At 32.7% G+C, this 23,724-nt stretch overlaps 3 protein-coding genes and 1 long non-coding RNA gene across 11 annotated transcripts; 3 read left to right on the top strand and 1 right to left on the bottom strand.

The window, feature by feature from the left end:
- The first annotated feature begins 4,243 nt into the window (after positions 1-4,243).
- On the top strand, positions 4,244-7,491 carry LOC131169638 (uncharacterized). Of its 2 annotated transcripts, none has more exons than XR_009140524.1 (2): positions 4,244-5,291; positions 6,967-7,491. It is a non-coding gene; the product is annotated as an uncharacterized LOC131169638 (long non-coding RNA). The 2 variants fall into 2 exon arrangements; XR_009140522.1 differs by having other exon boundaries at positions 4,244-5,287.
- Positions 7,492-8,479: 988 nt separating this feature from the next.
- Positions 8,480-14,388, bottom strand: LOC110639133 (uncharacterized). Of its 5 annotated transcripts, none has more exons than XM_021789958.2 (12): positions 14,204-14,387; positions 14,059-14,114; positions 13,941-13,974; positions 12,593-12,691; positions 12,358-12,506; positions 11,336-11,374; positions 11,019-11,111; positions 10,699-10,797; positions 9,839-9,946; positions 9,496-9,579; positions 8,877-8,942; positions 8,480-8,709 (listed from the first exon to the last, which is right to left on the bottom strand). In XM_021789958.2, the coding sequence occupies exons 1-12, from the start codon at positions 14,280-14,282 to the stop codon at positions 8,626-8,628; spliced, it is 990 nt and encodes a 329-aa protein (XP_021645650.2). In that variant the 5' UTR covers positions 14,283-14,387; the 3' UTR covers positions 8,480-8,625. The 5 variants fall into 5 exon arrangements, with proteins under 5 accessions (XP_021645650.2, XP_021645652.2, XP_057984827.1 ...); XM_021789960.2 differs by having other exon boundaries at positions 9,848-9,946; positions 14,204-14,384; XM_058128844.1 differs by lacking the exon at positions 14,059-14,114 and having other exon boundaries at positions 14,204-14,324.
- A 542-nt stretch (positions 14,389-14,930) lies between these two features.
- On the top strand, positions 14,931-19,453 carry LOC110639118 (uncharacterized). Of its 3 annotated transcripts, none has more exons than XM_058128846.1 (6): positions 14,931-15,324; positions 16,145-16,339; positions 16,848-16,964; positions 17,129-17,278; positions 18,140-18,194; positions 19,129-19,453. In XM_058128846.1, the coding sequence occupies exons 1-6, from the start codon at positions 15,148-15,150 to the stop codon at positions 19,242-19,244; spliced, it is 810 nt and encodes a 269-aa protein (XP_057984829.1). In that variant the 5' UTR covers positions 14,931-15,147; the 3' UTR covers positions 19,245-19,453. The 3 variants fall into 3 exon arrangements, with proteins under 3 accessions (XP_057984829.1, XP_021645637.2, XP_057984830.1); XM_021789945.2 differs by having other exon boundaries at positions 14,948-15,324; positions 18,140-18,198; XM_058128847.1 differs by having other exon boundaries at positions 15,188-15,324; positions 16,117-16,339; positions 18,140-18,198.
- A 539-nt stretch (positions 19,454-19,992) lies between these two features.
- On the top strand, positions 19,993-22,890 carry LOC110639145 (acyl carrier protein 2, mitochondrial). The gene is made up of 2 exons (XM_021789974.2): positions 19,993-20,309; positions 22,410-22,890. Exons 1-2 carry the CDS (start codon positions 20,094-20,096, stop codon positions 22,584-22,586), a joined length of 393 nt encoding a protein of 130 aa, XP_021645666.1. The 5' UTR covers positions 19,993-20,093; the 3' UTR covers positions 22,587-22,890.
- Positions 22,891-23,724: the final 834 nt, after the last annotated feature.

Raw genomic sequence — 23,724 nt, forward strand, 5'->3', positions numbered from 1 at the left:
TCACCCCTAGCCTCACCTCTGCCTTACAACCCCATATATGAAAATATTTCAAACTGGGCTTCTTACCAAATATTAACTCATAGGGAGTCTTAGGCATTGATTTACTAGGAACTTGATTAAGAATGTACACAATAGTTTTCAAAGCATCACACCATAAAAATTATGGTAAAGAAGAATGACTAAGCATACATCTCACCATGTCCATCAAAGTACGATTTCGCCTCTCTGTAACTCCGTTTTGTTATGGAGTCCTAGGCATGGTGTACTATACCTCAATCCCATATTCTTGTAAATACAAAGCAAAAGTACCAGGATTTCTACCTGTCTCAGTATACCTGCCATAATACTCACCACCCCTATTTGACGTCACACATTTAATCTTTTTCCCAGTTTTCAGTTCAACTGCAGCCTTAAATGCTTTAAAGGCATCCAAGGAACTAGACTTCTCATAATGAAGATCAATCCAACCATATCTAGAATAGTCATCAATAAAAGTGATGTAGTATTTAAAACCTCCCATAGCAACAGGAGAAATGGGCCCACAGATATCTATATGAATCAAATTCAACATATCTTCACTCCTAATTGCCCCTTTGTTTCTAGCTCTAGCAGGAAATTTTCCCTTAATGCAATCGACACATGTATTAAAGTAAGAGAAATCCAGACTATGCAAAGCATCTTGTTTAACCATCCTTACTAATCTTTCCCTAGAAATGTGACCCAAACGTCTGTGCCATAACATTAAAGAGTTCTCATTAACTCTTTGACATTTGTGCCCAATAACAACATTAATAGGAACATCAATAGATTAAAAAGGAACTAAATTTAAATCCAACATGTATAAACCATTGCATAAAACAGCGAAACTAACAATATCATATTTAAAATAAATAACAATTTTCCCATTGCCCTGAAGAAACACATGACCACACTTATCTAAAATAGAACTGGAAATTAAATTTCTCCTTGACGAAGGAACATAAACAGTACCATTTAATTCCAACACATGTCCAGAAGATAAATTCAAAGAAACAGTCCCTATGAGTTCTACTACTGCAACTCCATTTACTCCTAAAACAGTCTTCTTCTTTTCACTTGGCTTCTTCGCAACCCCTGCAAGGAATTTAAAACATGAATGGTAGCACCAGAATCCAACCACCAAGAATTTGAAGGAACATTAACAACATTTGATTCAAAGCATACTAGAACTAGAGGGGCAAGTTCTAGACTATTACCTTCCTTCTCATGCTTCTTCTTAAGCTTAAAATAGTCCTCTAACTTATGGCCAAGCTTCTTGCAATAGTTGCACTTGCCTTTGTAGGGCTTCTTCTTAACTATTAAATTATGATCATGCTTACCACCACTCTTGTTCTCAAATTTAGCTTTAGGTTTCTTGTCCTTCTGAAATTTCTCATTAGTCTTGCTACTAGACCCTTTAAAAATATAATTAACAAAAGGAGTATTCCCTTTCCTCATGGATGCACACAATGGCTATCAACTGATCAACTGTCCACTCTCCTTGTTTGGAGTTGTAAGAAGTCTTGAGAATTTTGAATTGGGGTGGAAGAGATTCAAGAATGCACCAGACCAGAAGACTTTCTCCCAAATCAAGATCAAAAGACTTGAGCTTGTTGAAATAACTTGTAAGTGTCATGATGTGTTCCTATACACCACTGACACCATCATATTGGGTGTGCTCCAGCAAAGAAAGATAATGACTCTTTTGAGCCTTATCAAACTTTTTAAACTTTTTAGCAACAGCCTACTGAAATTCCTTAGTAGTGTCCTTATCAGGAGTACCTTGTCTTATGGACTTATCTATAGTATACTTCATCACCATTAAGCAAACCTTATTAGAATTTTGCCACTTTTCATGATAAGACTTTTTAGCAATAGTGGATTCATCAGTAAGTTCAGCATATGCATCAACCCTTAAGGCTAAATCTAGTTGGGCTATTACTAGGTACATGCTCAGAGACTCTTTCCAGTCATGAAAATTGGAGCCATTCAAAGTTTTCACAGCAGATAATTACATAAAAACAGCAGCTGGAATTAAAACAATAGAGGGAACATGAATAATATATATAACATAATCACAAAACTAAAGTTTCCTTTCAGATCCAGTTAAGTAAGCAATTATGAACAAAACTGTTATTTATTATAATCCCGCCTAAGAGTCCCGAATTACAATAAAATCAAGAAAACTCATTGAACTCATCAAATATATATATATAAACTAACATCTTTAATACTTTTTATACCGATAGGGTATTAAAAAAATATTAAAGACAATTAACAAATAACATTACAACCAAAATAATTTTTTATAGTAATAGTGTTATACCGATGGATATATCTACTATTAATATAATCCAAATAACTCTTGAAATCCATGGAACAAATTTTTAAATAAATTAACAAAATAATTTATGACTAGTCTCACGATAGGTGAGCTTATAATCATAAAAGTGTTTACATAATCAGAATTTTCACGAACACTATATTATAAGCATAGTAATAATGTTACTACTCATGAATATATTCTCAATATGCCTGAATATAATTAGTTTAAAAAAACCAATAACTATTAATAAACATATAATATTACCACAATTAATAAACACATAACCGAACAGAATTGTAAATATTTTGTACTCTTAACTTTTTTTAAATTAATTACATGTGACAGTATATAGATTTCATATGGGCTACGAAATTCAATCATATTCAATAATAATCACTATACGAATATATTATATACTATTTCGAAAACCAACCTATAGCTATGTGGATTTTGAAATTCAATATATATATATATATATATATATATATATATATATATATATATATATATATAACATGAAATTGATTTCGGCATATACACCCATGAAATTGATTTTGGTATATATATATATACACACACAACAATATATATACCATGAAATTAAATTTAATATTTATTTGTCAATACTAATATTCAAATATATAACAACGAAATTAACTAAAAAAATATATATAATCCCTAATAATATTCTGATACCAATTATTAAAAATAAATTAAATCTTTATAGATTACATGATTACAGAATATATATATATGAAAATATGTTTGTATCCATGCTTTTCTATGAACAATGAAGAACAGAAACGAAAGATAGATTCACAATTCTCAAAGCATACTTAAATGAATTAATCTAATGAGTTACATTACTTTGGAAATAAATCATGTTATATTATTATTAGATATTTTAAGTGATAAATCAATGAAAAAAAAAATGAGCAACTTATTTAATAAAATTTGGGAGCTTATTCATGTATTTTAATTTTAATTAGTATAGATAGAACATTAATCAATTATCTATTAATCAATTAACAAAAGAGTATGAATTCTTAACTCAATTAGCCCTTCTTTCTGGGTCGGTCCAGACTTAACCTAGTGGCCAAGATATTGTCCACCCAGCCTTTTTAAAGAGAGAGAGGTGACTAATGCCACAAAAGTTATTTTTTTTTTTTTTGGTCAGAGGTCACGGCTTCGAGCCTCCCACCCCCACAACAAACACGGCTTTGAGCCTCCCACCTCCACAACAGAATGTACCTCTGACAAAAAAAAAAAAACTAATTTCTGTGGCATTAGTCACTTCTCTCTCTCTCTTTAATAAGCCTGAGGTCTGACACGGCTTCAAGCCTCCCACCCCCACAACACCTCCACAACAAAATGTACCTCTGACAAAAAAAAAAAAAAAAACTAACTTTTGTGGAATTAGTCACCTCTCTCTCTTTAATAAAGCTGAGGCCTGAGGCTTTATATGACATGGCGTTTTGGCATATATACAGGTAATACAGCCTAATGAGGCAGTGACTCCCAATGGAAAGCTGCAAAATAGAAAGAACAGAGAAAGCAAGCTCCTGTAGAGCCATGAAGGGCCCAGTGTACCTTTTGTTCGCATAGCATTAAACCATTGTTTTTTCTCCTCCAAACTCCATCGTACTCACCTTTAAATTTATTTCCACCTCTTCTCTCTTCTCTCTTACCTTCTTCTGGTAGATAAATTTCATGCCAGTTTCATCTTACTCTCTCTTTAAAGTTTTGTATGAGTTTATCTACTGCGCGCTGAATATTAATGGGATTTTGCTTAATGTAGTGTTGGTGCTCTGTGTGCGAAAGTGAGAGAGAGAGAGAGAGAGAGAGAGAGAAGAAGAAGAGGAGAGGGGGTGGTGGAGGGGGTGTTGATTTTTCAAATTTTTTGCATTTTATGTAGTTATGCTAAATAGTGATAGGTTTCCTATGATTTGTTCATATTGTTGAATAATTTTTGCTGTGGTTTTACTCACGACCAATTCATTTATTGGCATTATGTTCTGGATTTGATGCAGTTGTTTATGCGGCACCTGAGAGCCTGTTGAATGTTGGGGTTGACATGGGGACAAGGGAATGGGTAATGCAAGGTGTGTCCTCAGCCCTGACCATTTTAATCCGATCTCATTTTAGCTTGAGCTTGGAGTTTGAGGTAATCCTTAATGTTTTGGTCTGGGGATAATTTTGGCGGTTTTGAAAGCAAAAGGCTTCATTCAACAAGCCAAAATAAAAAAAGGCTAATTTTTTTTATGAAATAACGTTAGTTCTTTTATTTTACTTTTCTCATATGAATGAAACCCATATATAACCAAGTATGCTTTATCATTACTGTCCTTTCTTAATCATTAGGAGCAAACATTTTATCAAACGGAGCCTGAATTTGTAATATGTGCTTATAAAATATATTTGCATAGATACTGCTTAGCACCGCAGAGCAGCTGAGTTAATAAACTGGTGTGCTTCTGGTGTTGCTGTCTTGGTTTGGAATCCCTGGATTGACCTGTTACCTACAATATATATGTGCCTTGAAATTGTGGATGTTTCTTATGATTGTTATTCATTGTTGTCCCGACTATCTGGAACAAACCGACTCTTCGCAAGGGCAAGCCAGCAAGGCTTTGTGTTGCGCACACTTGACACTTTCTGATACAATTTCAGCATCCACCCTGGAATGCCATTGGGACTTTTATCTAATAAAACTTGCTAGTTGCCCCTTCTGTAATTTGTATTCAATGTCTGTTTTACTGGCAGATTTCTATAGCTTAAGGAGGGTTGTTGAAGCAGCCTCAGAGCGTGTTGAAGAGATTAGAACTTCGGCTGGCATCAGCAATTAGAACAAGAACTTGCAGATTTAGAATTGAAAGCAGCTAAGAGCTCCTTTTGGGATGACCGTGGTAGAGCTCAAGACTCTCAAGTCATATGCATTCATGTGTAAGTATGTACTCTATACATGCTTTCATGATCTAAATTCTAAAGTAAAGCTTGAACATGATTCCTTAAAAAAATGTTTTATTGTGATAATGACATTTTGTTGTTGAAGAAAAGAAGTAAAGATTTTATTTGTTTTATTAAAAAGGATATCTGAACATATAGTATTATTCTACATAAATTAGGTAAGTTAGAAACATGAGTGGACAGCCAAATTTGAGATTCGGGTCCAGTGAACATTTTAGACCTTTTATCACTTGCTGATACTTATGATCAATATGAGAATAGTTTAGCTTTTTCTTTCTTTTAAATACAAACATATATATATTGCAATTCATTCCTTCATTTATTAAATTTTTGTCTGCCCACAAAAGGAAATTATACAAGGCATCAACAAAAATCACTAAACTTTCAATGGAGCCCCTGCTATATACTGGTTCCATATTAACATTATTGCAAACTCCCACATGACACAAACAGAGAGTCCATTTGTTATCGGGAAAGACTTGCCTACTCTTAAGAGTATTACATCAAATTAATCCATATATTTATTTCTTAAATTTATAATGAATTATATCTAAATTTTTTTTATAATGTACAGTGGAAAATTAGTGGGTGAGAGAGTGGAGAGAGAAACAAAAATTAATCTCATACCAAATCTTTCAAACTATATAAATACTTGCCATTATTACAATTTTATCCTATCTATAGAGAAAATCTATAGTTGGCTATAAGTCAAAATCAAATAAGAAGTGGTTAGAAATTTTGTGATAAATCTAACACAACAACAACATTTAAAAATTATCAATTAAAATATCCTCGATTCTTGTTTTTCCTCTCTCTTCTCTCCTCCTCCCTCCTTTCATCCTTTTATTTTCTCTTTGGATTTGAAACAGATCCTGTGTATATCATTATTGATAGATTTGAGTGTGTGTTATATTTCTCTCCTCTTATAAAGTTATTAAGGAGTTTTTGTGTGAATTTATGGGTGATTTATTTTGGTTTTTTTAGATAAAAATGTTCTACGATATGCATTCTTTCTTTTAACAAGAAATCTAAAATCGAAGTTATTCTATAGGGCTTATAAAAAAGACCATTGAATCAAATAGTAGAGTGCGCCCGCTTGTTGGTCAACCAACATACTCTGTCAACAATATTGGATTTTTTAATATTTTTTTATTATTTTTTATATAAGTGGTTAATTTTATTTATACAAAAATATAATATATAATCTATACATATTGAAAGTCCACCTACTCAATAATAATAATAATAATAATAATAATAATAATAATAATAATAATAATAATAATAATAAGAGGTCTACTTATATATTGATTCAATTAATTTCGACTGAAATTTGAAATCAAAATTTAATAATGTTTTAAGTTATTTAATACCACCAAGCTAAAGGCTATTGATTGAAAATACATTTATTATCTCCTTCAGTTTGAAGCTGTATATGCAAGATAGGTGGGCATAGCAAATCTACTAAACCCATTAAACTTGCTGGCAGGAGAGGTTGTATAGGCACCCATGTTATAGAACACCAGCAAATCACCAACTTTTAGCTCAGTCAACGTGCACTTATTCACTACAAGGTCAAATGAATCACAAGTAGGTCCAAATATAGTCGATGAAGTAACCACTGAATCTGCATAATTACTATCTTCATTTTGCAGCAGTAACGGCTTGAAAATCATAGAGGAACGATCATACACTGCAAGGTTAAATGACCCATAAATCCCATCATCAATCCAGTACTGAATTTCCTCCTCTTATCACTCGTTTCCCTATCACATTTGTCACCATGGTGAATGCAGTTTCAGCAAAGTGATAAGAAATAAAAATATGTGGAGGTGGGTATGGTACGACGCTGATGTGCGTGTATATAAGCTGCTAATTGTTTTGGCCCCAGCTTCAACTGCTTGCATGAAGGTATTTGTTTATGAATCAGAGAAAATTGAAGAATTATAAGCTGCTACAGATGAAGCTATTTGTTTAATTACAAGTTGATATATATATTATAAATTATAAATCATAAAGTGAATTATGATTTGGGCTGCTAATCTTGATGAGTTGATATATTACCAAATCAAGAAATATAAAAATGTGTAGACGAGCTGTATATTGGATTTTGCGTTTCAGAATGTGATCAATATGGAATTTCAGAAACTTCCTATGCAATATTATATCCTCTCTCTTTCTATGTGTTTTTATAGAACCAACATAAAATCAACTCATGGCTCGTTATGTGATTCAATGTTGCAAGTTGACGTTATAAAATAATTTTAGGTGCATGCACCAATAACTTTTCAATTATTATATTTTCAAAATCAAGCAATGTATATATTTCTGTCGTTTGGCAAAACCTACAATTTAATCATTTTGTCTAATTTTTTTATTTAATTTATCATTAATTATAGTAAAAATAATCAAATACCATTAAAAATAATCAAAATACCCTTAACTCTGTATATTTTCTAACTTAAATAATTTAGTAATTAAAATCTTATATTATAAAACAAAAGTTTAAATCAAGAGCCTATTTTTTGTTTATAAAATTTAAATTAAGGAACTATTTTGTTTATAATACAAAACTTTTAAGAATTAAATCGTTTAAGTTAAAAATATATATATACATATATATATATATATATATATATATATATATATATATATATATATATATATATATATACATATAATTAAGAGTATTTTGGCAACTTTTGCTATAATTATTAAACGAAAAATTAAATTAAGGGAGTAAGTTATAACTTTTACTAAATCTTAAATACTAAATTATTTGGTTTTGAAAACACATGGATTAAATTGTAGATTTTGCTAAAACTTATGGATTAAATTGTAATTTACCCTTAAACTTATATTCATTAATTGATTTTTTTTTTTTAATTGAATGAATTCAATGTTTTGATTCCTCTATGTTACCCATGATGTTTAAGCCTTTTAAAGATGATATAATAACACGATATCTGAATTATTTCTAAGAAGAAAGATATGAATTAAAAATAAAAATAAAACCTCTGTATAAACATGATTATTTCCCAAGATGAAACCATGTGTCTGTAATAAGAAAATAGTTAGTCATGATTCATGTCCATCCTACTTGTTGAGGTGATTATTAGTGACCCACTTATCTCCAAAACAGAAAAATGATAATAATTAGTAATAAAATAAGGAGAAATATGTTAGCTGATTGATTGAATCGGACTAAAATTAATCCATTTGGGTTCAAAGTTTGAAGGAACCAAAATCAGAACTATAAAAGATTCCTCTCGATTTAGGTTTTCATCCAATTCGATTATAACCTGATGAGAAATTCAGGCCTTTTTGTTTCCAAACAATAAGCTCCATGAGTATGTGTTGCCTTTCTGTGCAGCTACTTCAACTCGCTTTCCTCCAATCTGACTCGGTCAATCATAAATTTGACTCAATTAGACATGCAACTAATTAAAAATGATAAGCACTTAATATCACAAAAATGGATCAAAGTGAGATGCCGCAATTGAAAATTGGAGAAAAATGGGCCACAAGCATACAGAAAATGTTTCATGGATTCGTTAGAGGATACCTTATCCATGAGCCAGTAGCCAATGGTTGGCATGTATTGCACTAGATACATCACAGTAAGTACTGGCTGAAAGAAATATCAAAATATTAAGATTTGCACAAACTAGAATATGCTAGAAAAATAAACTAGATAATATAAAAACTTGCAGCATTTTATGATAAAAGCAAAGAAAAGTTTCCATATGCATGGATTTCAACCAGTGTAATGGCAAAAATATATGAGAACAGTATGCAAAGCCAGATTATGAAGCCAATCCAAAAATTTTTGTTTTCTTTTGAAGAAGTCTGCAATTTAAGGAGAGAATAATTAACACAATAATTTAATTATGATACCAACTTTGGACTCCACATATTGATATGCAACAGGGATGACATTACGGTAAGGGTGATTTAGAAAGTAGATACAAATTGAACATTGCCTTTTCACTGTGGAAAGGAGGAACACTTCATAATGGAGGAAATACAATTCATTAGGAATCTATCACCAAGATGAATTTGCACAATAACATACTGTACCATGTTTAATGATCATAGCATGCCTTCTGTGTAATTGAAGTACGTGAATTAATTATAAAAACAAGTACAAGGAATATAGCAGAAGCTATTCTAATGGCAAATACCTGATGTGATATCCAAGCCTCCTTTAAACCATGGGTGGCTGCAATAATTGTCAATTCTGCACACCTTTCTGACGACACATGATTCTGCAAACACGATACCATTCAGTTAAAAACAAACAGGCAGAACTAAGTAATCAATCATTACTAAAGATGTGAAACTGGATGAAATACGTTCTGAAAGAAAGAAAGATAGTGGCTTCCAATCCGCTTTGTTCTTCATAATTGCACAACACTTCGCAATTATACAACATTTGGTTTGTCCAAAACAGAGTGCAAGAATATAAGTTGCAAGTTAAAGCCAATTTTAATCATATAATTAAAGGTTTTTTAATCATATAATTACACGTTTCACCTCAGAACCCTTCCTTGCTGAGATTGTAGCTCCATAGCCATGTGATGTTTCTATTGGCCCAGGACAAACAATGGTTACCTTAATCCCTTTTTGGCAGAGCTGCGATAATACAAGATTAAAAAGGCTGTAAGAACCAGACACAAAGAACACAATCATGACAAGATTTATCATGGGACGAAGTATTATATTCTTGAGTATTGTCTTCATGCGTAGAATATTAATTCTGTATCAGTGAATACTAACATAACTCAGCAACACAGTCAATACTAAAAAGCGGTAGCCCACAACACAGTCAATCGCACATTAGTCATCATGTAGTTTAGTTAATTAATTTATTTATTTTTCATTTCACTTGAGGTTTGCACGAAAGGATTAGCAATACTCTCAAATAGTTTTGTTTTGACTGTTATAAAAAGGCAGTCTACTTCACTAATGAGACGATCATTAACTGACAAAAGTTAGATAACCAACAGTACTTCTATAACCCATGGATACTACCTAAAAACAACAAAATGCATTAAAGCACAGAAAGGTTAAGATTTGACCACGTAAAAGTTAATGATTTACCAATCTTAGGGCAAATGAGAAACCATCAATTATCATTAGCCTGCCATTCCAGACAAGAACAAATGACAAAGAAAGTCTTTTACCTCAGTGATGTATTAACTAATAGAATTTCAATCTTTGTCATTCTTATAGCATTTTGTCAAGGATCTTTACCCAAAATCCAACCATTCTAAGCTAGCCAAATGGCTATATTTAAGTTGTAAGTTAGATATTGCTACAATGCAAGAAAAGAACAATGCAACACTTCGCGAAACTTTTGCTCAAGATAGAAATTATGAACATACCTCAGAATGCAAGGAATGAAAATACCCATTTAGAGCGAATTTAGAAGCAGAGTATACAGCCTGTCCTGGAGCAGGTACCTTGCCAGCAGCACTGCTCATCTGCCCATAAGATATAACTGATCTCATGTGAATGTCAATAAATAGTAATGCACTAATAGACTGTGTAACAGCCTGGTTATACTTTAAAGGCAAAGATTATCCATGCAATAGATTTTATCTCAAGATCCATCAATAAGTTGCCATAGTTTACACATCCAACTGCACAAAGTTTTGGTGCATACTCAAAGCAGATACTAGTAAAGATATTGTTGATCACATACCACAACAAAATGGCCTGTCCCTTGCTTCAGCATGAAAGGTGCCAGTAGCCGTGTAAGAGATATTGTCCCCAGAACATTAATGTTGAATGTAGCCTATTTCAAAAACAAAAGTACATTTGTAAGTTTAGATCAAAAGAAATAGGACCAGGCAGTACATTGTCAATCCTTGCATAAATATATCCTGTTGACTAGACTTAACTTGTGACTTCTGCAGGCGGTGCACAGCTAAATGATTAATGGGTAAAAGTGCTATTTTAGAAATAATAATTGCAGTATATCTAATCATCAGATGCCTAGGTATTTCAATCATATGGTACCTTGAGACTGTCCTCAGTTACATCCAGAGCTGTTGTTTTCTGCTCAAAAGAAAAAAGGTGGGTCAACAGGAAGTAATTATCTGCTCAAAATATAAACCATAGAATGCTAGCAAGGTACATTTATGCATAAAAGACAAAGCATGAATAATGTCACTGTAACCTGGGAGTAACTGCTGAATATTCAATTTATAGCCAAGAATGCATGCACCACCTTTTTTCATCACTTGACTTTTTGGACAAATATTTGATCATTCATGTCAAGCTATTGATTTGCATTTGCATAAGAATGGACTAGCATGAAAACAATTACATCCAAATATAATATATTTGATCATTTAAAAATCAATTCAACCTCACCAGCAAACATGGAAGTCGAACTTAGAATAACATTTCTAGGAACCTTAAAAGGAATTGTACTTTGTAACATATACTCCATAACCTAGCAACTAATCTACATTTTGTATGCATTAAAAGATAAAATAGAGTCATTGATAATACCATGTTGGCATCAAAATCACATATTTCATTCAATGGTAAATCATTTAAAAAGGAAAAACTTTCTGTTTCCCTTTGCAACATGGAGAACTGCATATTGATTGCCAATGCTAGTGACCAAAGATCCTCACATCTTAACATGAGCACCAAAATAAAAATGTGTGACTTATGCAATCAGGAAAGACATAATGCTACTTCATTCATGGTAAAAGTAGGCTAAAGAACAGAAGGTTCAGATAAAATCCATTTTTCTATCACGGGTTTACCCCATACTGTACAGTCCTTTTCAAATTGATATTTACTTGTCTATAATAGCCAATATCCTCTTTTCTAATCTGTTCTACTACCATGTAATTCACTCACCTTTCCCCAACAAACAAACATACAATTGTATGGCTTCTTTGAGATCTTTCAAGACCTCATGAAACATTATTGGTTTGTTTTACACTTCCACAAATAACATATTTAACGAGTCAAATGCATCAACAGTGATATCTCAAAATCCCAAATTAGAAATATCTGCTTACAGGGCGCTCATAGGCTGCATTATGGATCATATAATCAACACCAGCTCCTGAGAAAAAGGACTCTGCTTTTTCCACTGCCTCTCTAAGAGAATCTTCGCCAGATGCCAAATCCAAAGGTAAAATCTTCACTTCATCAGGTGCATACTTGCCTGTGGATATGCCAACCACATGTCAAGAATAGGAAAGAATCAATAAGGAATGAAGGCTTCCTGCAGCATCAGATGAATGGATACACCTGTAAGTTGCTTCTTAACTCGCTCCAATGCAGCTTCATCCCGAGCAGAAAGAATAAGTTTGGCACCTAAACTTGCCAATTGTTTAGCAAGACTCTCACCTGAAATTTACCATCAAAGGGAAAAAAAAAAAAAAAGAGATTAAAAGAACATAAAGGACTGAATAATGAGCTTCATAAGCATAGCTTGGAACAGATATCCTTAATATGGCCACAATTATCTTCCAGTTATAAAGACAAAAGGAAAAATACACCATTATGCAGTTTAATTGCAATGTTTAAGGTATACTAAATTAGATTCCAAATTCCAATACAATCACCACTTTCAAAAAAAAAAAAAAAAGGTTTCAATACAATCACCTATCAACAATGAAATAAAGTTCATCCAGCATTTCCATTGGACAGCATCCTCTGGACTGATGAATTTGCCACCCCAATATCAAAAGAATAATGCCTATATTGCAGTAAAAAAATTAAATCCCTTCCTCCACTTGAAAGACAACGCTTTCCCGAGAATCAAGAAACAGAATTTTACACTATGTTTGGATAAATTTTGGGAGAGGAAGGAAAATAAAAGAAGGAAAATATTTTTTATTTTCCCTCCTTTATTTTCTCTCCTTGTGTTTGGATGTGTAGAAAATAAAAAAGGAAAAGTAAAAGTTAACACAAAAAATAAAGGGAAGATAGTACAAATCTAACTTTTTTTGCTTTGATTTCTCATTTTCTCTCCAAATCATTTTCTCTCCAATTTGGAGAGAAAATAACTAGAGGAAAATAAAATTTATTTTCCTTCCCTCCCTTATTTTCCCTCTCTTATCCAAACAAGGGAAAGTGTTTTTCAAAGTTATTTTCCTCTAGTTATTTTCTTTCCTCCCCTTTTCAACCTATCCAAACATGGTGTTAAGCGCTGGCATTCCAGCGATAATAAAATTTCTCTGAATTATGAAAGCAATTGAAAGGTCCCAAGCCGATTCATTGTTAACACCAATGGATTTTAGATAGGACAAACTGCATACCCAACTACAACAATGCCATATATTTTAAAGAAAAAGGATAATTATTCGAACCAATAGTCCTTGTCCAGTGATAATAATGACCGCAGTGATGAAATGATGGCAAATGATAATGGCATCTAAAACTAGCTGCAACACAGTCTTGAATTACCAAGCATAAATGCACTTCTAGATACATGTTATACACACTAAAACCCAGAAATTTCTTTCTATACTAATAGCACTTGACCAGGTAAATTGATATCAGGATTTATCATACAAAAAAACAATATTAAACTCAGTAAACATCGATTAAAATTATACGAAAATTCTAAACAAAAATGAAACTAAGTTAGTACCAATTCCACGGCTAGCTCCAGTAATCCAAACAACCTGAAATTAAATTTTTTTTAAAAAAAAATAGAAGTTTAAACATCAATTAAACAATGTTTCACATGTATTGAAAATTCAAGATACTTTATCCTCGATTTCTTCCCGCTTTACATGCCTCTTGGACATCAACGTGAAGTCCCCTAAAATTTACACAAAATTTCATAAAAAGGAAGGAAGATAAAGAAAAAGCAGATACAGAGTAGATAAAAGCTGGGCATTGAAGAAGTACCATCGCCAGTGAGGAGGAAGAAGAAGAAGAGCAAAGGAATAAGGAGGAGAGAGACAGAAATGAGGAGCAGCACCAGCATCGGAGCCTGAGCCTTTAGTTCAGTTACCGTTAGCTACCGGTAAATTTTGCCTTTTATAGCTGTTTCCTGGAGCTGGGAGCTTATGCGCTCTGTGTTCATCCTATGTCCGTTCTTGTGCCACGTCATCGCCAACCAAATTTGGCTATAGGATTTTTTATTTTATGGTTAAATTATAGATGCATTATACATTTGAATTATAAATTTTTCTTATTTTTAATTTAAATAATATAGAATCCCTAATATTTTTTTTCCGATAGAATCCCTAATAGTTAGTAGTCAGCATTTAGATTATTTATATTGATGTATTATTTATTAAATTAATAAAATTATATATTTCATGAATTTTAAATTATTAAGTATTAATATATGTAATTTTTATATGTTGCTTAAATTAAATATTAAAAAATTTTATATTATTAAGCTTGTTATAATAATAAAAAGGGGAAAAGCAACAACAATATCATCCTTGCATTTTGCGAAAGCAACTATCCTTTTTCCTTCTTTTTTGTTTTTATATATATTTTTTTCCCTCGGTGGTTTTGATGGCCAAATCTTGACTTAGGATAAAGAGATTAACCTAATCTTGTGGGTAAAAACAATGTTATAAATTTTTTTTTTTTCAAAGAAATCAAATATATAAAACAATAAATTTTATTTATATTTTATTTTTCACCATCAAATTAGATAAATTATCAAAATAAATTTTAATTTGGAAAACCAAAAGTACTCAAAAACTCCTTTGTTATTGTTCTCTCTAGCTCTCTCTGTTTTTTTAAAGCAAAAGGAGGGTTTGAAAAGGGGGAAAAAAGGCTGTGCAGAAAGGAAATTAGCTTTGGTAGATTGGGCAAGAAAATTTTTCTGAGAAATGGGCACAAACTTTGTTAGTATGAGGGTTTTGTTAACCACTGCATCTGCATCCACTACCTCTCTTTTTTATTCTTCCTCCTTAGATTTTCCCCCCAAATCCCTTAAAATAGGAAATCCAATTCTCAACCATACACGTCCTGCTGCTGGAAAAAGGAGGAACCCATCTCTCTACACGGTAGCTCTCTTTCTCTGCAAATGTTCTCTATCAACTTTATATGTTCTGTAATTGAGTTTGGCTGTTGTGTCTTTGTCGACAAGTGATTTTAGATGCAAAATTGTGTAAATTTTGTTGCTTTGAATTGGATTTTGCTCTTTAGTCAGTGCTTAGTGCCAGCACTGATTTAATTGATGTTTATCAGTGGATAGAGCTAGCGGTGTTGTAATTGATGTTTATTAGGGCTGCCCCTTGTGAAAACAAGTGTTTATATTGTGTAGCAGCCCAATAAGAAATTTAGACCTCTTGTTCATTTTGTTATGTTGTTCCATTTCTACCACTTTTGTCAGATTTCATAAATTTTCCAACTTTTAGGTCATACTGTCATATGAGTTTAGCTTGTTTGTGCTTTTTTTTCTTTTTTGCATTCATTGGATTTGTTTGAAAATAAAGAAACCATCAGGAGAAATATTGTTAGAAGTTCTTGGTCTACTAAATCAGTTACTGTCCTTCTAAACATATATACCTATTGACGCTTTCAATTCTTGTATTCATATTTCAAGCAATTCCAGTTTTTCACATTATTTTTCTGTTGATGCATACAAGTCCTGTGATGTAAGGCTTTTCTGAGTTGTGTTGATGTCTTTGTTCTTCTGTTTCTTTTCTAGCGGGATGAACAAGCCAACACAAGCTTTATAGACACTTGGTAGCTGTTAAAGTGTATAATTTTAAGGGTTAAAAAAAAAAAAATATTAGGACTAGCCTCAAAGCTTATGTGTGTTCAGTTGGTTTTCACTAATGATTTACTACCAGGTCCTCTGTTTTCATGTACTGGCAATAGTGGCTTTGTGGACATATGAGAAGAGATCAAGAAGTAGATTATTTCAAAGCGGAAGATGAGAATATGGTGTCCATGTTTGGCCCCAGTGAAGATACTGGCACCAAAATTCCAACGCAAGCACAATCTATTGTGGAAGGTTCAAACACAGTTGTGGTGTCAGAATATAAGCCTGTTCCTGATGTAGACTATCTACAGGTGCGTAATCTTTCCATTTCAAGCTTGTGTTTCACTTTTTCTATTGTTCATTTTACAAAAGTGAACCCAAATTGATCAACTCTTTTTTTCTGTCAATTCAATCTCTCCATTGCTTTGATATTTTGGTTTTGGCTCTGGAAAAATTTAACCACTAAAAACAATAATGCTGCTTGGATGTTACCACTGGAATGATCATATGACATCAAATGTCTAATGTTAGCATATTATTGGAGATGATAATTTTTTTTCCCTCTTCTTACTTGAGTTTTTAGAAAAAAAAATCAGATTGTTAGTTCATTTTTTTGTGACTTCTTCTAGGGGTGTTGCATCCCAAATAAATAATTTTTTTGAGCTATATTATGTGAGTGGTGATTTGATTGCATATTAAGTCACAACTTTCAAGTTCCAATTACTTCCAACATACTTCTTCTTCCTTTCATTTGTCTAATTCTTTGTCTTTGAATCTGTTTTCAACATTAAGTTTTACATGCGTGCTTACTTTTGGCAGGAGTTATTGGCCATTCAACAACAAGGGCCTAGAAACATTGGCTTTTTTGGAACACGGAATATGGGATTCCTACATCAAGAACTCATTGAGATCCTTAGTTATGCTCTGGTTATAACAGTGAGATGCATTAACTTCAATCCTGTATATTTTAATTTTCCATATGGCCTATGGGTACTTGTTGAGCAACTACTAGTTTACTCAATCTGAGCCTTAACTTATAAATATGTTTGATATTTTTAATTCTCATATTCCTAACATCTCTACCTAAATTATGGTTGCAGAAAAATCACATTTTTACATCAGGTGCATCAGGGACTAATGCTGCCGTTATCAGAGGTGCTTTAAGAGCAGAAAAACCTGAGCTGCTTACAGTAATCTTACCTCAAAGTTTGAAAAAGCAACCACCTGAGAGCCAGGAGTTATTGGCAAAAGTAAGAGTTTAATTATGACGTTCTTTCTTGTCATACTTTGCCAGTTTGCTTGTTCTTATGATTATTTCACCTTTGGAGGCGTTCTACTTTTTTTGTACTATGCTTCTATCTTTTATGGGAAGGAAGTTAAAGTTTATAACCTGGATTTATGTATCACCTAATTCTGCTTGGCTGAAATAAATTCTTGTTGGAGAGGATTCTGAATTGTAGCCTTGAGCTTTACTTTCATTTAAGTATTTTGATGACGTGCTTACAGAAGTTCTGGCTTGTCTCATAAGTTTTTGGGTGAAATCAAATGTCTAAATATTTGTTTTATCTCAGTCTTCTATGATTATGAATTTTTAGTTAGAACTGATATTTGGTTTCTGTTGTGAAAGTCCCAATTTCTTTATGGAGCTAATGCGTGTGGGTGGTATGGCTAGTCAAAAGAAAGATTTCTGTTCCACACAACGGTGATACAACCTTTAATTCATTCTCGCAAACTACAACACGAGCTTATGCAGTGAGAAACTCTTGTAGCCAGCCTGTTTGATATACAACTTTCTAAAATTATTTTCTGTTAAGATGATCATGCAATCATGGGGCTTAGTTGTGGCCAAAGGTTTTATGATGGATGCTTCAAGCAAGCAACTTTTATTTTTGTAATTGGGGATATAAATATGTTTAATATATTATTATGCATACATTTGAACTTGTTGATTATGTGAATTTAATGGAGTCACATGGGAAGATGATATTGAGCATTGAAAGCCAAGGTGCCAAGAAAATTCCAGATCAATATAGCAAAAATCCAGTTCTGAAGGCAACTTGTGGCATTATATAATTTTTTTTTTTTTTTTTTTTGTGATTTTGGATTTGCAGGTACAGAATGTAATAGAGAAGCCTTATAATGATCATCTACCACTCATTGAAGCCAGTAGGTTTGTGCTAACATTTTTATTCTTTCTGGTATGTATATAATCTTCAGTTTTGTTGTCCCTACCGATGTGATTAGCCTGTCGAAATAGAAAATTGTCATAAGTTTTCAGAGCCAGACTGAGCATTTCCTCTTGATCTTGGTAAAATGTTGAAGTTGCTTTTGTAGCATTGAATGACAAAATCTAGCACTTATTTAGTTTCTATATTAGTAGAAGAATAGCCACGTTTTCAGTGAGAAAGTATTTCCACTAACTTCCTCTTTTTCCGTGCACACTATGAGTCTAGACTCTAATTTGTTGTTGTTTTTGTTTTTTTTTTTTTGAAACCATAATTTGTTTTTATTATAAGCCCCTTAAGAATTTAAAGGAAAAAAAAGGCACCTGAGTATGTGACTTCTTGGCTTGAGATTGAAGCCTAGAGTTCTTTGGTGAAAATTATGGCAGTTGCTGTATTAATGTTAATTCACAGATTCAGGGATTTGTCAATCAATACAGTATATTTCTCAAAACTTGATGAAGCTTGCGAGTGAGTCTGATTTTTAATCAATCTCAGTTGGAGCTGTTAATGAGTGTGAGATTAACTTAGTTTACTTTTCTAAATTGGTTTATTCAAAACACATTGCAAATATCTAAGTAAAAAATGCAAGCTGATGCAAGTAGGATATTTTAATTGAAGTGTAAAACAAAATTGATTCAACTGACTTAAAAACTCATTCGAAATGTAAGCTTTAGTTCCACTTGCATACCAGGGAGTGAGATTTGGTATCATGGTTACTAGCTGTAAGTCCATCAATCCAAACTCCCAACAGTTGAATTTTGCATTAGTGGGAATTTATGTAAGCTTTAGTTGCGGTAAAGTTCTTCATCATTCTTCATGTAGTTCAACAAACCTGAACATCCCTGATGGTTTTTTCTTTTTTGACAAATTTGCAGGCTGTGTAATATGGACATCATTTCACATGTACAGCAAGTTATTTGCTTTGCCTTCCATGATAGCAAGTTGCTCATGGAAACTTGTCAAGAAGCGAAAAACCTCCGGAAAATTGTGACTCTCTTTTACCTGGACTGAAGCAATCAGTTTATTTGTGTATATGATGATTAGAGAGAGAGGGACAAACAGATTTTGCTTATTCTTTTGTTTGTAAATTATAAGATGAATTGGGATAAGTTGCTTTGCATAGCAAATTGCAACAGTGGTAAAGGGAGCCAATTTGCTCCACTTCATTGGAGAGATTAACAAATAGGTTCTTATTCACAATTTTTAGCAGAAGATCAGAGAATGTGCAAATCAATTATTCACATTCAATAATGTCTTCATTAATGTGATGCCTTTGGCAATATTCTAGTTTTTTTTTTTTGGAGAAGTTTGAATCTGTGTATTTCAAGAAACACCTGAAATTGTTCTAATGTGGGCAAGTCACTAAGGCCTCTGGGGTCTAGTGTAATATGTACATTTTTGCACTTATTTTTCCTAAAATTTATTGTTTTTGGGTTCATTTGGTTTTGGTTGGATTCAAACTTGAGACACTGGAGGATTCTAGTATCACTGAAACTCATATAAAACTACTATGAATTATACTTTGGCTGCTGAGAATTTAAAATAAAAATAAATTTTAATTTTATAAAATTATATTTTAGCTTCTGATTTTTTATTTATAAAATATTTTAATATTCAAAATTTTTATATTTATCAAAGGAAAATGACAAAATTGTAATGTTAGCAGTTGTAGTTAAGCTTAACTCTTTTTTTTTTAATAGAAACGACGACGTTTTAATGGCCACTAGGATATTTATCTTTTTTTTCTTTTCTCCCACTTCATCGCAAGTGAGAGAGCTCTGGAACTTTCTCCTCTCAACATTCAACAATCGCATACAGAGGCAGCTAGGGAAGCACTGAAATGGCGGCGAGAGGAGCTTTGCTAAAGTACCTGAGAGTGAACGTGCAGACGGTACCTCAAAATCCTAGACCCAATACCGGCCTCTTCTCCCTTTCTTTCAATGCAATACTGCGCCATTTCTCTGAGGAGGTGAGGGGTTCCTTCCTCGATAAATCCGAGGTCACAGATCGTGTCATAAGTGTCGTCAAGAACTTTCAGAAGGTGGATCCTTCCAAGGTAATACATTGCTTAATTATATAAATACTGATCCTTATGGATTTTACCTTGTTTGATAATCGAAAAACAATGGATAAGAACTTTTTTTAATTGCTAAATTAACTTTGTGGAGACAAAATCGTTAAAACCACAAAATTCGAATTTTAATTTGTTTCCCAGAAGAAAGTTTATTTATTTATTTGCAAATATGATTTATTTTTCTTGGATTATTAGTGTGTTCTTTTGCATAGTGTAGGGGAATTTGTTATTTGGTCTGTTTGATCATTGGAATATCAAAGTCAGAATAGGTACTGATAGCTTTCAATTATTAGTGAAATAAAAGGATTTTCAGAGTCTTTTGAGGGGAAAAAGGGCCACTTTGGCTTGTTTGGGTTTTCTGGATTGTTATTTTTAAGTTTGGAAGCTACCTGGGTACATTATGCTCATCGACAATGGCTTGTTTTTTCTTCTTTTTTGCTGCTGCGATTCAATCAATGTGCACCAATTGATTGAGATTTTCCAAGTTAATGTTTTAGCTATCGGTTCATATCTGTTGTTGTTGTTGATGTTTTTCTTCTTACTGTTTTGCTGATGTTTTGAGTTCCTTTCTGTAAGAAATTTATGGCTTATTTCTAGATTGACAATAAGGAACACAATAATGTGTAAGAGAACTGTAATATAGTGGAAATTGAGTAAACTTCATAAAGTTTTGAGAATTTCTGTTTTATTGTTAAGATTAGGAATTCTGCATTAGATGAACATATTATAAAACCAAACTAAAGGTCTTGTATTTGAACTGAGCACAGCTATGCTTTGTATATATAGATTGGTAATTGGTTAAGTGACATTGTGATTCATTAAATGGTAGTATTTGGATGGCAATTTGCTTTCCTTATGGCTTTCTCACGTTACACATTGCTTTATTTAAACATTTTAAGCTAGCGGGACCTATTGTGATGCTGATTGGAAACCATCTTCTTACTGCTGTCAGATTTGGTTTCAAGGAATTTTTTTTCTATTTTTTATGAGATAGTGATGTCTCTAATGGCGTTTTCCTTTAGATTAGCAGCTTACTGAGAAACTGTGTATCCAAAGCAGTTTTTTTGGTAGATGTGGGAATTTAATATCTAGAGAATTTAAGAGCTAATTAAATACATTGGGTAAACCATAAATGAATAGCTTCACTGTGATATTTATGGTTCTCTTACTTGTTTGACTTCCTTCATCCCAAGAGTAGTTGTCTGCATGACCTGCATCTGATATCCTTAGTGTTCCAAAAGATAGGGAATGTCACCTTATAGGATGAGAGTGGAACAGACAAATGAAATGATTATATGTGGACTATTTGTCTGTGTTGTGTAAATTGATTTGTTGAAACAATAGAAGCATTATAATATATCCTCATTCTTTTTGGAGTGTGTATGTGTTTTTGTACTTCAAATAGAAATTTGGGTCATGTGCTGGATATTGATGTAAAAGCTTTATTTTCAGATAATTAATCCTCAATTATGTGATAATAAATTTGATGCGGATTTAAAATTTTCAGTTAGTTGTTAATGAGAAATATTTCAGAAAAAATAAAGGAAGAAATATATATATATATATATCCTGTACCCCACACCTGCCTAAAAAAATAGAAAAGATAAAAAGGGAATGCAAGAGTGAGTCGGATTAGTGGTTGTCCTCTCATTCTCAATTGCATTGGTGACTTAGAATGGAAGCTATGATTCCTTATTGTGGTCACCAGTTTCCCGTTTATGCTTGGAATTCTTTACCAAAATGTCCCTGACGTGGGATTTAGATCAAACTGTATTTTTGACACCATCACTGCTAGATTGTGCAATGATTGCGAGTGACAACTTTGATCGATAAAGATTTGGGTCGAAGAGCAAATTCTTGTAGCGTGCATTCACAATTGAAATGCTGTTTTTAGAATGGAAGTAACATAATCCATTAATGTGTCCAGATTTCAATCCAAAACGTGGTGTAAGCCAGCTATTCTTGCTTTTTACTCTTTGGTGTTTTCCTTGCGAATCTTTTGAAAGTTTGTGTGTTTGTGTCTGTTTGTATGGAATTGCTTTTATTACTGTCTACTGATAGAACTATGCATTTCCTTTTCAGGTCACACCAAATGCCCATTTTCATAATGATCTTGGGTTAGATAGTTTGGACACCGTGGAAGTAGTGATGGCCCTTGAAGAAGAGTTTGGGTTTGAGATCCCAGATAATGAAGCAGATAAGATAAATTCCATCAATCTTGCTGTTGACTTTATAGCTTCACACCCTCAGGCGAAATAGGGAAAACCACAAAGTCCAACGTGTTATTTTGTTCTTTTCAGTGAGGAATTAGAAACATTAGTGAAATTCTCGTACCTTGGTCCCTCTTTTTCTTTTGAACAAAATGTTTTATGATACCTTTGATTTGTCCATTCCTGAATCTGTTTGAAGAGGATTGTTTTCGATATTTATAACTGAAATGCTGCTCTTCCAGTTGAAGGGAATTGTAATGGTGCAATGGGCAGAACTACTGGTTGACACTAGTTGTTCATTGCTTATATAAATTTTCTTTCAATAAAAATTCCGTAGGTCATTTCCTGGGAGATATGATTCGTGTGGAAATCATAATGTGCGTATGAACTGCAACTACAATTAGGCAATATATTACTTTGGAATTAGAGGGAGAATTAACAACGACAAATGACAACTCACTGCAACATAAGGTTTGCTTTTTAGCTAAATTTTGGTTCTTTATAGAAGAAAGTTGCATTAGAAATTATTTTCACCGCTGAATGCTGCTATTCTTTTGCCTTGAGTTTAGATGTTCTTTTTGTCCAGTTTCTTGATCAATTCTTTCTTTAACTAAGTTCAGGAATTTTTTGTTCTTCTGTATTTAGTAATCCAGATTGTATATTTTGTTTTGAATGAACTCATGATTTTCTTCTTTTTGATATGAAATATCAAATTTCATTAAACATGGGAGAACTGCAAGGATCTAAACAAGATAAAGATGGAGTTTTTGCATGAAGTCTTAAAGATTACTATCTAATAGGAGTATATTCCAAGAAATGTAAACTTCAACTCCCATATCTGAAGTTTTCCATCAAATGTTGAATGAAATCATTAAGAACAGAAATTTTCCATCACGTGATGTGGGGGAAGAGCATGAAATGGGATTTTGAATTTGCATTTTTCACGCCATAACAGCCCGAAAAAGTGTGAATACAACTCCGTTGAGAAAATTTGAACCAAAGTCAGCAAAAATCTCAGCAAGAGGTAATAATTTGCGGATGTTAGTAGTTGTTGTGCGAATGAAATCGCTAGATTTTTGGAATAAAATTTTTAAAGAGAACGTAGTGGAGTTTATAGACCTAGCTTGCCAATGGGTTGTTTCAGACACGGCTCAGTTCTGGGTCAAAATCGACTATACAGATAAGAA

Source organism: Hevea brasiliensis, chromosome 10 (assembly GCF_030052815.1).
Source record: "Hevea brasiliensis isolate MT/VB/25A 57/8 chromosome 10, ASM3005281v1, whole genome shotgun sequence".
In the NCBI taxonomy this organism is placed as follows: domain Eukaryota; kingdom Viridiplantae; phylum Streptophyta; class Magnoliopsida; order Malpighiales; family Euphorbiaceae; genus Hevea; species Hevea brasiliensis.

What these genes read in the sequence shown, in the direction of transcription:
- LOC110639133 (XM_021789958.2), bottom strand. Translation starts at nt 14,282, where the DNA reads ATGCTGGTGCTGCTCCTCATTTCTGTCTCTCTCCTCCTTATTCCTTTG. An exon ending in TGGAGCTAGCCGTGGAATTG is followed by an intron (nt 12,692 to 13,940) that starts GTACTAACTTAG and finishes GGTAAATTTCAG; the next exon opens with GTGAGAGTCTTGCTAAACAA. An exon ending in TTCATTCCTTGCATTCTGAG is followed by an intron (nt 9,947 to 10,698) that starts GTATGTTCATAA and finishes GTATTATCGCAG; the next exon opens with CTCTGCCAAAAAGGGATTAA.
- LOC110639118 (XM_021789945.2), top strand. Translation starts at nt 15,148, where the DNA reads ATGGGCACAAACTTTGTTAGTATGAGGGTTTTGTTAACCACTGCATCT. An exon ending in GGAACCCATCTCTCTACACG is followed by an intron (nt 15,325 to 16,144) that starts GTAGCTCTCTTT and finishes TACTGGCAATAG; the next exon opens with TGGCTTTGTGGACATATGAG. An exon ending in CCACTCATTGAAGCCAGTAG is followed by an intron (nt 18,199 to 19,128) that starts GTTTGTGCTAAC and finishes ACAAATTTGCAG; the next exon opens with GCTGTGTAATATGGACATCA.
- LOC110639145 (XM_021789974.2), top strand. Translation starts at nt 20,094, where the DNA reads ATGGCGGCGAGAGGAGCTTTGCTAAAGTACCTGAGAGTGAACGTGCAG. An exon ending in AGAAGGTGGATCCTTCCAAG is followed by an intron (nt 20,310 to 22,409) that starts GTAATACATTGC and finishes TTTCCTTTTCAG; the next exon opens with GTCACACCAAATGCCCATTT.